Source organism: Corapipo altera, unplaced genomic scaffold (assembly GCF_003945725.1).
Source record: "Corapipo altera isolate COAL_440 unplaced genomic scaffold, ASM394572v1 53, whole genome shotgun sequence".
In the NCBI taxonomy this organism is placed as follows: domain Eukaryota; kingdom Metazoa; phylum Chordata; class Aves; order Passeriformes; family Pipridae; genus Corapipo; species Corapipo altera.
This window is the reverse complement of record NW_020884900.1, coordinates 5,451,370-5,465,952: the sequence shown is the minus strand read 5'-3', so window position 1 is coordinate 5,465,952 and position 14,583 is coordinate 5,451,370. Positions and strand designations below refer to the sequence as shown.

At 38.9% G+C, this 14,583-nt stretch overlaps 1 protein-coding gene across 2 annotated transcripts in view; it reads left to right on the top strand.

The window, feature by feature from the left end:
* Positions 1 to 14,583, top strand: part of CSGALNACT2 (chondroitin sulfate N-acetylgalactosaminyltransferase 2) — a 33,663-nt gene that overhangs the window by 13,156 nt on the left and 5,924 nt on the right. For both annotated transcript variants that reach the window (XM_027649576.1, XM_027649577.1), the window contains exons 2-5: positions 2,965 to 4,211; positions 11,544 to 11,760; positions 12,299 to 12,400; positions 14,024 to 14,202. In XM_027649576.1, coding sequence (XP_027505377.1) covers positions 3,554 to 4,211; positions 11,544 to 11,760; positions 12,299 to 12,400; positions 14,024 to 14,202 — 1,156 coding nt within the window. In that variant the 5' untranslated portion in view covers positions 2,965 to 3,553. The remainder of the gene's footprint in view (positions 1 to 2,964; positions 4,212 to 11,543; positions 11,761 to 12,298; positions 12,401 to 14,023; positions 14,203 to 14,583) is intronic.

Below are 14,583 nucleotides of genomic sequence, written 5' to 3'. Positions count from 1 at the left end.
AAAAAAGTTGTCCAAATTGGCTCAGTCCCCACAGCTTTAGCAAGCTAGCTTACCCATTCAGCTCTCCATGTGCAATTTGAAATTTTAATATTCAGCATAAGTGGTTGCATGAACATTCCTTGCCTTTAAAGGCCACTGGGAAGCTGTAGCAGGAAAAATGCCTGTTCTTTAGGGTGTTGCATGAAACTGGTTAAACATAAATAAGCAATGACTATCTCTGTGTAAAAAGGCTGTCTGGTTAATAAGATTGTCACTAGCCCTCTAGATAAAGGGTTTGTGCTAACGAAGGAATAATTAGAGCCTAGAAGGAAAAGGATCAGTGAGCTGTTTACGGCCCACCATGTGTAGTTCTTAATGCTTCAGAAAGGGCTTATTGTATGTCTTCACCAAGCACCCCTCTACCAAACAGCCCTGTAATGTAAACAGGTGAAGTGCCAGTGGGAAGGCTCAGAAATGTGCAGATATTCCTAAGCTTTTGTTCTTGCCTTGGTGATGCGGAGCCAGCGGTGAGTCCCTGTGGAGGTGTTTTGATGTCCTTAATCCATGCTTACCATGATAATGTATGTTCAGCCACAGTTAATAAAATTATGAAGAACAGAGTTGTTCCCTTGCTGCCCCCTGCTATTGCCTGAGGGAATCTTAATCTCCTGGTACATTGTGTTCTCTTGACATCATGTCAGGAGATCTGTTGTCACTTGCTTCTAAGACATGAATGAGACCTAAAGAAATTTAGTGACTCATCGAAGTTGAACATAGGGCAATTTATTGGTAGAGCAAGAACTGAATACAAAGGCCAGGGAGACTAATGTCCCAACTTCAGGGGTATCTATTTATCGGTTAGCAACAGTTAAAATAGTTGGAATGAGATTTATTGTTGTTTTATGTAAGTCAGGTGGTTTGATCACTTTTCCATATGCCTTTATTGATTGAAGATGTGCTAGCTTCTGCATGGAGTGGGTTTAGTACAGTCTGGCATTTATCGAGGTTTAAAGAAAGTTATGGTTCTTTAGGCTATTAATTGTGGCTTCACCTCTTGCAGTCTAATAGAACAAGATTTCAGTAAGAAATGTGAAAAACCATAATGTAGTCATCTTTCTACTGAAGAAATCTTGAAGTGATATTACGTGATTTTTGTGAACTGGCTTTATCCTGTAGATTGTTGTTTCTTCTGTCTCCCTTGATTCACCACATCTGGATGGTGGTCAGTAGTCTGAGGATACATCTGGTGTTGATCACTCTTTATGGGTACTTAATTTGCATTTATATAATGTTGTCTTTGTGAAATAAGGAGTGACTAACTTCTGCCTTATTTTGACTTGGAATGATGTTATGTAGTATTCAGTTGAAAAGGCTGTTATTTATTTTCTATCAAAGTTTTTAGTGGTTTTTCCGAGTTCGAAAAGCATCAGTTTCAGGTAACTACTGCCTTTAAGCTGCTGTATTAAGAATTTCTACGTAATCCATCTAAATTATTCATTAAAAGAGACTTTAACACTAGAGATACTAAAAAATGCTTCAAGCAGTGCTGTAGACTTGATCTGAACAACTCCAAGGTGTTCAGCTGTTGCCAAACTTAGTGTGCCTGACATGCCTGCAAACTTAAGGTCAGCTATCACAGGCATTGCTGTTGGTGAATATATTACTTAATCTTTCAGGGCTTGTAATTGAAGCTTTCTTGCAAATACTGAATATCATGATACCACTGATCGGGGTACCCCATTCTCACTAAAGCAGTATCCTGATGCTGGAAGCCAGAGGGAGAGGAGAAGAGTCACAAAGACATAACTTGGGAGCCACACTGCAAGGTGTTTGTTGTAAACACATGGAGTGCATCGTGGCATCCTGACTGACTTGCAAGGTCAGAGGAAGACAGGCTTTGTGGCTGCTGGCAGTGCTAGATAAGTCTGTCCAACCCATATATAAGGAGTATTGGAGTGGGTAATTTTTTTCCAGTCTCATAAGTGTACTGAAACTAAACAGGAAGTCTCAGAACTTCCCCCAAACCGTAACTGCATAACACAGCTGAAATGGATGTATAGCCCTAGATATATTTAAATGAGTTTCACTTATTTTATACAAGCAAATTTTAACTGAAAGTATTTTATTAATGTTAGAAAGTGAACTAACATGCATTGAGCCTACTTCTTGGCTTTTTATGCTGTCATTAAAGAGGCCCATTAGATGTTTAGCTGACTGTCATTGCTGAGCAGGATTTTTGATATCCCCCTCTTGCATAACTCTGGTCTCTTTCCCTGGTCTTTTTCTCCAGGCTGGTTTGGTCAGTGGTATAAGAGTGCAAGTAGTTAATGCCTCTTCACACTAGTCTAACCATATCAAAAGATGGAAATGTTAATGAATGGATAATATGAGGCTCCCTTTCATCAATCAGGAATAGGGGTTTGAATTTTAATTTCTGTTGAATTTGACTTAATCTGAAATGCTGTTTCTGTAAGCTTTGATATTTAAATCTACAATTCATGAGTGAATAGTTATACCCTGAAAGATATTTACTTTAAGTAAAAGCAAAAGAAATTGCAAGCTTCTGCTGCTTCAAAAATAGTTCTTGGAGTTTTGTTTTTTTTTGAGTTTAGAGGAGTAGAAAGGACATGGAGTGGGTTTGTTGGTGGTTTTTTTCTCCTACAGAGTAAAACAAAACAAAAAAACTAAGAAGGAATGGGAGAGTTAAAACAAAACATGATGAAACTGGAATAACCTTTACTGCTTTACCTAGCTGTGTGACAAATGCATTTCATTATACTGTCCATATTATTATTTTCCAGACGCTATGTCAAAGGGAGTCACTTACGGGTAATGTAAAGGAAAAAATAATGGTTTCTTTCTCCTTTTCTCACCTGTTCCACCAGCAGTCCTTTGCATCCATCCATGTGTTCCGACTTTGTTCATGTGTTTTCCAAATGACTGGCTGCTATGTAGTTCTAATATGCACCTTTCTTTTAATTCTAGGTTCTGTCTTCATTTTGCTGACTCAAACCACATATTCCAAGGAAAGGAGGGGAAGTGGAATAAAGTACTCAAGTGCCAGAGGAGAAGCTAGACTAGCCAATGAAAATCACTGTTACTAAACTGCAGACTGCTCTCACACATAGTGGGGGAAAAAATTGCTGTCTGTTCAAAGCCTATAAAATTACTTTTGCAGACTTTCCTCAAAGAACTTGAAATAGGCTAAACTCCTTCAAATAGGACTGAATTAGGAAATGGAAATATGACTCCTTGCTGGTGTCTCCCATCCTCCTCCCTTTTTGCAGTTGTTTTTTGTTTGGGGTAGGAGATCCTGAACAAACTGTATGGCGTCAACCAGGCTTACAGTTGATGGTTATGGATGACATAGGAACTTCAGATTTACATCTCTGCCATGACACCTGATTAAGGCAAAGGTTGAAAACTGCTCATCAGCTATGTTACCAGAACTTGTAGTAGCTGTTACAGTTGTACTTTCCTTCTCTTTCTAAGATTTGATGTCTGGGGTGATGTTCCCTGGAAAGCGTGAGCAAATAAGTCATCTTTTAGGATTGGAAACAGAAATAATATAAGAATGCCCAGAAGAGGCTTAGTAATTCAAGCCAGGACTCGTTGGCTCTTAGTGGGCATTGCTTTACTGTTCAGTTTAGTCTTGCTCATGTATTTGCTCGAGTGTGCTCCGCAAACGGATGGTAACGGATCTTTACCTGGTGTTGTAGGTGAAAACATGGGTAAAGAATATTACCAAGCTCTCTTGCAGGAACAAGAAGAGCATTATCAAAACCGAGCTACCAGTCTGAAACGTCAGATTGCCCAGTTGAAGCAAGAGCTTCAGGAAATGAGTGATAAATTGAAGTCCCTGCAGGAAAAAAAAAGCCCAAAGGTCAATGGTATGAACTACCAGGGCACCAAAGAACAAACATCCAATGATCTCCTAGAGTTTCTTCATTCCCAGATTGACAAAGCTGAGGTGAGCATGGGGGCCAAACTGCCTAGTGAATATGGCGTCATTCCTTTTGAAAGCTTTACATCCATGAAAGTGTTCCAGTTGGAGATGGGGCTCACTCGGCATCCAGAAGAGAAACCCGTTAGAAAGGATAAACGAGATGAATTGGTGGAAGTTATCGAGGCTGGCCTAGAAGTTATCAATAATCCAGATGAAGAAGATGGACAAGATGAAGACGATGGAGTAGGAGAGAGGCAGCTGTATGGTGAAAATGATTTTATAGAAGGTATGTTTATTACATACTTTCCAGTCTGTTAACAGAATGTCACAACAGGCATCTAATGGTGTTTGTACTTCTGTATTTTTTACCTACTTGAATAGAGTCTTGAACAGTAATTACACAGTAAGAACTGTTATTTCTAATGATGAGAATATTATTGCTTCATTGTATTGTGTTTTGAGTAGGGAGTAAGGAATGCATTTCAGGAGAAGGGCTCACCTCGAGAATTGTACAGGGGAAGCTGTACCCGTTTAAAATGCTGAGGTATTAATAGATTGTAGCTTAAGTCAGTGTGACACAACTGCTTATGGTATTAAATAACCTGAGAGTTCCCAAGAAACTGGTGGCAGTGGGAGGGAGAAATTGCTTCTTGTTTCAGAGTATTTAAGCAATCTAATATGAAGCTACAGGGTTTTTCTTCATTCATCTCTATGCCACTTTTAGCTAATATTCAGGCTTTTGACTCTCTTAAGAGAGTTGGAATACTCACTGGAGAGAGAGCGTTGAAAGGCTAATGTGTTCTGGTCATGTCAGCTGAAGAACTTGGTGTCCTGAGCAGACCTTTCATGGTATACCAGTTTTGGGCTCCATTAAGTTTTGCAGTCTTGAAGTGTTTTCTTGCTCTCTCTTCAATTTTGTCTCAGTGCTTCTAAGTTTGATAACAGAACACATATTATGAAAGCATATGTAGCAGTTAAGCTTTCAACCCTTAAAAGGTGCATTAGTGACAAATCCCGTAGGAGGTCTCTTTCAAGGTACAGTCTAGTGCTGATGGAGATAAACATTACCAAAAAATGCCCTAGTACCTGTTCTTTATATTTATGGTATTAAATGCAGTTCATGCTGCCATAAAATAACCAATGGTGGACTATGTTAAAAGACCATTACTGTAAAAGGGACTCTGGATCTCAGCAGTGCTGATGTCTGTGCTGTTTAGCAAACATTGGACAAAGGTACTGTTGGCCTTGAAGTAATTGGCTCTTTCAGTCTCAGATGATGTAATTGGTCTGTAGTGCAAAAAGTCTCTGCTTTTAACAGCTACTGTGTTTAAAGTTTTCTGCAAGTACTGTTGTTCATTCCAAAAGGTGGGGCAGGGTGTGGAGGCCTCTCAGCTGGGTCTGTGTAACACAGCCAGCACAGTGTCAGGCTCTTAGTACAGTTCTCATTTAAACCCATATTTTTTTGTCTGGAGGTGGTCATTCTTGCAGTCTTTTAATTGCTTTATTTCTGCATTAAGTACTCAGCTGCTTTTTTAGATAATGCTTATATTCTAGTGGATTTTTATTTTACCATGACTGAAATGGCTGTTGATTTTCTAGTGTACTGCCTTTACTGACAGACCTTCAAGAAAACAAGTAGCTTTAGGACCTTAGAACTAAATACCTCTGCCTCTGTTCTCACCAATATATTAATAATTGGTTTTGGAAATCAAACTAATTTTCTTTTGCTGTAAAGACAGTCACTTCAAACACAGAGTTACAGGAACTATAGGGAAAGAAAAGTATTTATGCTGTATGTGGGTGTGTTAGCAACTAACCATAGTGATACCTATATCTATTGGCATCTTTTTTTCAGACAGAAGTTGTGGGTTGCGTGGGCGTTCTGTGTTTTTTTTAATGTGCAAATACTACTGGCTAACTTAGCCAGCAAAACCAAGGATGCTTCTGAATATTAACACGTTTCCCTCCACCCCCCCTTGTTGTTCCAAAACCTGTGGGTGAGAAATGGAACCAGTCAGTAGTGGTACCCGCAGGTCCCTTGCCCTGCGGCCCTGTGGGTGGGCTCTGGCACTCCACCTCCACTGTCAGTTTGTTCATCCCTGTTTCATGGAAGTCCATTGGAAAGCTGATGCCTTTCTGTTTAGAAAATATTGCTCCCTTAAACTGTCATAAATGGGTAGGTTTAAGTTTCATAATAAGCTTGGTGTATCTACAGGTCCTATAACTGTCCTAAGAGCACATCTAAATTTTTGCTGGATGAGCATTGCTCATTTAGAGAAATAGTTTTTTGAAGTTGTCTTCAGTGAAAATAGATAAGTTCTGTGTCCCCTTCAGTTGGTAATAGATTATTTTGTAATAAGTAGTTTGGGACTAAAACTAGAGTATTGTGTCATTTGAAGCCTGGAGGCTGAGAAACTTGGTGTGAGGATTTATTTGTTTCTTGGTTCTGGGACAAAAGAGAAAACATGATCCTGCATTAGTTAATACATAACCATCATATTTTATGCTCAGTATAGATAAACTGATTTTGGTTTGTTCTGACTTATAGGATTTTTTTTTCTCAGAACTAATTCATACATATCTACCAAAACTTACCCACAAAACTGTGCCATAAGTACAAGCTAAATGAGAAACAGGTATTTTTATTCTAGAAGTAGCTTCTTACCTCAACAGGCTAAATTTTCATGCAGGTAAAAGTTTGCTTCTGGGATTTATGTCAGCTTTTTTCACAGACTTGTGAAACAGTTAGACTAAACTTTGAACTGTGTAATCTTCTGTGATATGTACTTTCAGGTACTCTCTCCTTTAGAGAATTTGGTGACTGTTTAAGTTTAGAATATGTTTTCTTAAAGATGGTTTTACCTAATGGTATCTTTAAATCTCTGCTGAATAGGTCTGCAGTTCTTCCCCAGTATTTATGTTGCCTCTGCCCAGTCAGTAAAGTAGCGCTCACTTCATTTGAAAAAGCATCAAGAACTTTTTTTTCTTACTGTGTTTTAGGATTCATCTATATTGGATTAACTGGGGACAACAAATATGAATAATTTAAAATGAATCTGCCTTCTATTTTATAAATGGAAACTTCCTAAACAAACTTTTTTCTGAAAAAATAGACTTAATTAGTCAATAATGCACATGGTAGTCTGAATCGACTGATTTTTATTACTCTAACACTGTCCACTGTGTAGGCCAAAAAACTTCAAAATACATGCTGACTAACTTTGTTGTCACTGTATTTTTGCTCTTTGTCCTTAAATTAATTGTTCAGGCAACATCTTGGCTGCATGCTAAGCCTTTCTGGTCTCCACATTAAGATGTTCTGTCTTCTACCAATGTTGAAAGGAAGCTCTATGCATGATAGGGAGCCATCTGTTCAAGTGTTTTCCAAACTGATGTTATTTTTTTAGTTGCAAAACAAAGTGATGACCCAAATCTGTGGGCTGCCACAGCCACATCATGACTATTGGCGAGCAATAACACCAGGAAAAAAGAAAAGACTTCTAAGTATACATTACAGCTACAAAGATATTTTCTCAAAGCTCCAAATTATTCTTCACAAAGCTCAATTGTCTTGCTCTGCTGATGAAGAGAACCAGCAAGTTTCTTCTGTTTGCTGCATCATCACCTGTTTTGCTTTGCTACAACCCATAATGAAACTTCCAGAATTCTAATATTAACAGAATAAAAATCTGACCTGAAAAAGGTCTTATTTTGCAGTTGCTGTTTGAGAAACACTTTGAAGTTGTTGTTTTTCTTAGTATTTCCATTAGATCTAAATTTATGAAAACCAGAAGTATTCTATTCCCCGTGGATGAAGTTTATCCCTAGAGAGGATAAAAGATGCAATTTTACATATTTTCAAAAATGGATGGATTTAGGATTACAAACAATGAACCTAATTGCTGAACTGCACACTCAAAGATAGTCCTTGATTAAAAATAGATTTTTTTGAGATCAGTATTTGATAACATTGAGAACTGGAGGGTAATTAAGATGAGAGGACCATAATAGTGTTACCTCTGTCTGTTCCCTTTCTCCAGAACCCTGTGACATTGTCTTTAATAGTGATACAGAACTCACTGAGGAGCCTTCATGGACATCTGTACTTCACTATCAGTGTAATTGGTTTATTTGGGTTACATTTATCAGGGTAACTGTCTTACTTTATTAAGAGATTAAAAAGCGCTTCCATTTTAAATTAACCTTTGGAAAAAAGAAGCATTAGCATATTTTCAGATGCTAATTATCAATTAGCTAACGTCTAATAAAGGTCTTGTAATTGGATGTTTAGCAGTGCTACCGTTTGGGTCCATTTCTCTTGCTTCTGTGTTTCCATTTGGAACTAGGCAAAGGCCAGAAACTTTTTCTTTAGGTCTGAATCTAAAGAGAAGACTTTCCACCCATCCTTGGCATGTAAAAATTCTTTATTCCCATGCTGCAAGCTTGAAGTCAAAACTCTTCCAAAGTCCTTTACATCCACAGAACAGTCTGGACTGTTTGTCATGCAGACAGCCCCTCTAGTGTGTGCTGCATAAGACCAGAAACTGGCCAGTGTCCTGGGAACTTCAGTGGAGAATTTTAATACACACCAACAAAGAGATAGGTCTTCAATTCATAGACCAAACACCTTCTTCAAGGCAATAGAAGAACAGCTTTTTGGCTTTAGTAGTAACTGATATCCAGTTATTCATATGTTTAATTTGTTTGGTGAGAAACAGAACTTCTGCAAAGGGAGTAAAACTTCATGGACCAGGAATAGCAGCTGTTAAATTATTTCTACTGCTTTTTCAGTCTTTACTTATGGAGTTCTATTTTGAATGGCAGCCAGTGTATGCCAGTTGGAAGGTGAGATAACAGGTTTTATTACATGAGTCAGTCCCAGGTGTTAAAAACCTGAATATGCTAAGAGGTAAACCAGATGTGAATTCTTTTTCTGGCTTACATGTATTTTAGTTCTCAATTCTGGTTTACATGCATTATTTTCAATTCTGGTTTACATGTATAGAAGCTTTAATTCCATAGAAGTATTCATAGAAGATTACCAACAGAGGTTAGCTCATAGCAAGGAGAATTACTATTTAGAAGAAGTGTGATGCTAGTGGCATGTTGAGATTCAAAAGTTTATAATCTCATATTCCAACAGTTGAATGTTGCAAATTCGAATTTGCATATTAAGGTCCTTATAAAGTTACAGCAGCATTTTTTTTTTAAGTCTAATATAGAAATTTTTATTCTGTATTACAGCATTCTATTCTAGGCTGACATCTAAGCTTATCCTTTGATTAAAGATAAGCTTTTGGCAGACGACATGCTTTTTAAAAACTTACGTTGTAAATGGTATTTTTATCTGTAAACAGCTATTGGATACTACAGAAAAGAATTTAATATACAATACTGAATGTTAATTTACACAGGAGTACTGGTAAAAAGTATTTGCTGAATATTACATGAGAGCACAATGTGCAAGTACTGTGGTGCATCAGCTGTTCCAATAACCAGGATGCTGTTTTCAAGCTTCAGTGCTGGTCTAGTCAGCACAGAGAGTTGGAGTGGAAAAGGATTGACGGGGATTGAAAAATCTTTCTGACATTGTTTGAAACATGGTTTTCAGGACTTGTAATTAATACTGATTTGAAACTGAGCATTAGAATGTGGTGCATACTTAATGCAGCTCTATGTTGACAAAAGTATAAATGGATTTCTGCTTCTTCAAAGAGAGCATTGCAGGACTTTGTTCCGAGGGTAAAAAGCATCTCTGTGGAAAAGTTAGATTTAGTCACCATTAACTTCCAGTGAGATGTCACCAACTTGTTCTGCTACAGCCTGTCTCCCAGAGGGTCTCATCCACGTTTCCCATCAGGTCTGCCAGTGCACTTGCTTGTCCACAAGAAGGAGTGGATTATGGAGCTGAGTATTGGAGGGGAATAAGGAGCTTGACGTAAAAGAGAGGCTGTTTGACATAAGGAGGGGATATCAGTGAACAAAACTGGGTTTGCTTTGGGGGTGGAGGCAGGAGCAGAGGAACACAGAGGGAGTTAGGTAGATTTAGGGAAAGGACGCTTTGTAAAGGGAGCCTGGGATATAGAGAAAAAAGTTAGGGCAAGGTGGTATGCACACTGCTTTGCTTCTTGTACTGAATGAGAAGGTAATGTCAGGCAGGGAATACTTGTTCGAGGATAGGGAGAGGTACAAAATTCTGTCATCAGTTCTTTCTAGTTCCCAAGATGGTCAAAACCAAGCTGCTCCAAGTTGGAGGGCTGTTACCTTCAGATACCCATGTTGATTTCAGTTGCCAATAAAAAGGCACAACAATAAAAAAGGCAATATCAATACTGAGCACAAAAGAGAGCCCTTTGTGTCACCAGCATGGCTCATCTATTCTGTACCCCACCACCACCTGCTTTCTGGGTGTGGGGCTGGAGAGGATTTCAGCTGCTGTGAAGGCTGACTTGTAGAAGGGGCAGTTCAGGCCAGCCAAGTGAATAGAAATTCACTGGTTACATCATGTTAGGGCAGAGGTGTTTTTCACACTTGGGGGTCTTCATAACTTTCTCAGTTTTCTGTGTGGCCACTTCAACTGGAATTTGTTTGGTTCATAGCGTAGCTCGTGACTGTTCTCTATAGTACAGCTTTTCTTTGCTGGTGAAGGAGGAGAGCAGAGGTGGGATCAACGTAGGGCAGTTTTGTTGAAGGATTCTTCCTGTCATCATTTCAGGTTAGTATAGATGTGGAATTAGCAACATAGAGCTTAGTTTATTCAAAACCACAGATGAACATTGGTCTTTTCCTTTGTGGTGTAAAATTAAGAGAGACTGTTGGTTAATTTGCTTCCTTAATGGTCCTTAAATGAAAGGACCATTTTCTGTGTGGGACAGACTTTTCCTACCCATCAGGAGTAAAATATCTCTCAACAGATAGTCCTGTTTCTGGAGGACTGGCATTGTTTTCTAAGTGTTACAGCCACATAGAAAACTTATGCCTATGTCCTTAGAGGACCGTGGCTGTATTAAAGCACCAACTTATTTATCAGATGGAAAGCACTAGCTAGTGGTCAGCAGTGAAAACAATTTTAAAGCATTCCAGCATTATCACAGAATTTTATTTTTTTTTTTAGATACCACATGTCAGATTTTGCAGGCTTTGTCAAGCAAGTTATTGTCATTTGTTCTGCCCACAGCTTGTGTTGTGTTGATTGCTGGCCAGATGATCTCAGCTTTTACTGTGATCTAGCTCAGGGCAAGATTTTTACTGAAGGGCTTATGAGCAGGCCGTATTAGATTTCAGCCGCCATTTTCCATAGCAAATAGCTGAATTCCCTTTTTTTGGGAAGGCCCAACTCTAATTCTGTGTAAAAAGTTGGCATAGGACCATAAAACCTGTTGTTTCTAAGAAGCAGGGGAAGCTGGAGTTTGTTTGGGGTTGTTTCTCAGATCTGATCTAAAAGATAGAAGAGTGATTGTGATTGATAATGGTTTGTATACTTTTTATTTTTTTGTTTTTAGGAGAAACCCAGAAGCTTTGCCCCTACTTCTTCAGCTCTTAGGAAAATTCAGTATTTTTGAAATACAATTGCTGGGATCTTTGACTGTACAAATTACTTGTGTGACTTATTCTTCAGGTTACTATCGTACAGAAAGAGATAAGGGGACACAGTATGAGCTGTTTTATAAGAAGATGGATGGCATGGAGTACAGGCATGTCACCTTGTTCCGACCTTTTGGACCCCTCATGAAAGTGAAGAGTGAAACGGTCGATATTTCTAGATCCATTATTAACATTATTGTTCCTCTTGCTGGAAGAACTGAGGCATTTGCACAATTTATGCAAAACTTTAGGTAGGTGCATGAGATTATATAGTGAGCTGTATTGCTGATTTTCAGTGTTTTGTTTCCTTTTCAAACTGAATTCCTGTTCTGGTTGATTTGTGACGGAACTAATGATTCCAACATTGTGTGCAACTGCCTTGGGATGTTTGTGATTGAGCCTACTGTATGGAGAAAACATTTCCTCCTAAAATGATTCTCAAATTGCAGCAAAACAAACTCCTTTTAGACCAAGTGCCAGGGTCATTGTGAACCTGGACACAGGTGATCTTGAACATCATTTTTGTATTTACATCAGTTGTAGAGCGCCTGTTTACAAAATAAGGTATTGGAATGTGACACACAGTATTGGAACCTTCTGATTCAAATGGGAAACATGGGGAAAGAAGAGGGGAAAAAGTCTTTCCTTGGGTTTTTCTGAAGCTATTTGGTGCCTGATTGGAATACTTGAATCTGCGAATACTTCTTAATGCAGTAGCTTTTTTAAATACCTGAAGTTTCTGTTGTGTTGCAAGTAATTATTAATATCATCTTGTCTTTGTGCTTCTAGGGATGTGTGCATTCATCAGGATAAGCGTGTTCACCTCACAGTGGTCTATTTTGGACAAGATGGGCTCTCGGAAGTACAAAACATCCTGGAATCCGTAGCTAGGTAAGCGTGTCGATCCAGCATCAGTCAATGCAAACAATATTGATTGGCATTTAAAATGGTTTTTAAAAAGAGTGAAAAAATAAAAATAATAAGTTTATACTCCATTACAGGTTACTAGGAAAACTAACCTTTATTTGCACCATGCTATTTTTGGTTGGCGTTTGACACCTTAGATTGCAAGAGTCTCTTGAAGACTACTAAAAATCAAGTTATAGGCCAGAAAAGACTGTGAGGTTTCTATCTGACAGTCCAGAAAACAAGAGGGGTGCATTTTGTAGTGGATATTCAGTCATGCTAACAGATGGATCAGAGTCTAAGTTCTTTGGAACTGGGATATACTTTTCAGTAGTTATTTCACTGGAGGAACAATTTTTGTTGTGGATTAGGAAGAGAAATGTAGTCTAAGTAGGCCTATACTTACCCTATACTGTAAACAAATTTTAAGCACAGTTTCATTGTGGCTGTCTCAGCAAATAGCATTATGTTGGTATGGATGTAAAATGCCCAAATGTTGCTTTTTCTTCCTCCAGAGGTATGGGACAGGTAAGAGTGTCTGTAACCCTGTAGCCAAGGGGCTTCTTCGCTGCCTGAGCTCTTGTGCTCATCCCTGAGCTGGAAGCCTGTTACCCTTTTTAGCCAAGAATAAGCTGAGCTCTCGTTTAAACCCTGTCTCCCAGTGCTGGCCAGGGCTCTGCTCGATGACATATACTTAGGCTATTGCATCACCAGCTTTTAACATGAGGCAACCAGTTGGCCTGGTATGCACAGGTGTCCTCTAGGAAGAGAGAAGAGAGTTTCTGCCTTTCTCCTGCAAAGTCTCCTTGTCCTCTAGCTTGCCATGTGCTGGACCCCTCCATCTCCAGGGCCGCTCTGCTGCCTGCCCTGCTCCCTGTGACATGTGCCCCTCAGAGCACTGAGTCAGATACAGTGCTGCAAACTCACTGGGCATTTATCTAGATCTGTATCTTCTCAGTGGTGCTACTCTTGAGTATCTTCACTCTGTTCTCTTCAAGCATTGCCCTCTGAAGTGTCTCTGAAGTAGACACTTAACTTTGCTTGTTCCTGGGTGTATTTCCAATTTCCTTTTGCAGCTCCTTCCCTCTTCTGCTGTGACTTACAGGCGTGTGTGCTACTGGTATGAAACAGCGAGGAGAAGCAAACTGACTGTGTTATGGTGGCATCACCACATAGGTGGCCTTGGCCTTTTGAGTTTGGAGGTGTCAGGACTCTGGCTTTGTGTTTGTCTTCCTGTATGAACTGGTGGACAGAGATATTGCTCTTTTAGTCAGGACTTCTTAGTTTGTGGGGAAAAATTTTAGATGACATTGTAGTTCTAGAGAGCAGTTTAATTCATGTCAGTTGCCTTTTAATCTGTCTGAATGATTAAATGTGAAGTTATGAAGTAAGACCGAGGTCTATCTTTTTACAAATGTCTGAACTTAAAATAGACAACTAAGTGGAACAGATACTTTCTTTTCTCATTCTGAGGATATAACTGTTTGTTGGTGTTTTTTTTCTTTGTATTTCCGGAACAAAATTACTGTAAAATGCTGAAAAAGTATAAATAGTCCCTCTGCCCGTCCCCCTGGGTTTATTTTGGGTTTGGCTCTGTTTTTCTTGTAGAGAAACTGACTTCCACAATTACACGCTTGTCTCTCTGAATGAGGAATTTAACAGAGGCCGAGGACTTGACATGGGTGCCAGAGCCTGGGAAAAGGGCGAGGTCCTGATGTTCTTCTGTGATGTTGATGTTTATTTCACAGCTGAGTTCCTCAACAGCTGTCGCTTAAATGCTGAGCCAGGTATGTTCCCTCACTGTTGCTGTAACGGAGTCTTGTCACCTTGTTTGACTTAACTGATCTGTGTTGAGCATATGGAAAACTAACTTGAGTTGTGGAGCTTACTGAATACCACACACCTTGGAAAATGAAGCATACTCTGCACAAAAGGAAATAGTATTTAGACTGAGAAATAACTTGTGCCTTAGTGTGGCTTGTTTTAAGAACACATGGTCTTTTTTGTACAACATGTGCAATTTCCACATTTTCTTAAGATTTTGTTGTCTAAAAGGAAGTTAGACAGTTTAATTGTTTTAACGATTACACTGCACGTAAATTTGTGTAACAAAACTCAGTGTAATGCTCTACAGTGGAAGATAATTTTTGTTGTACTGAAATCTCTGA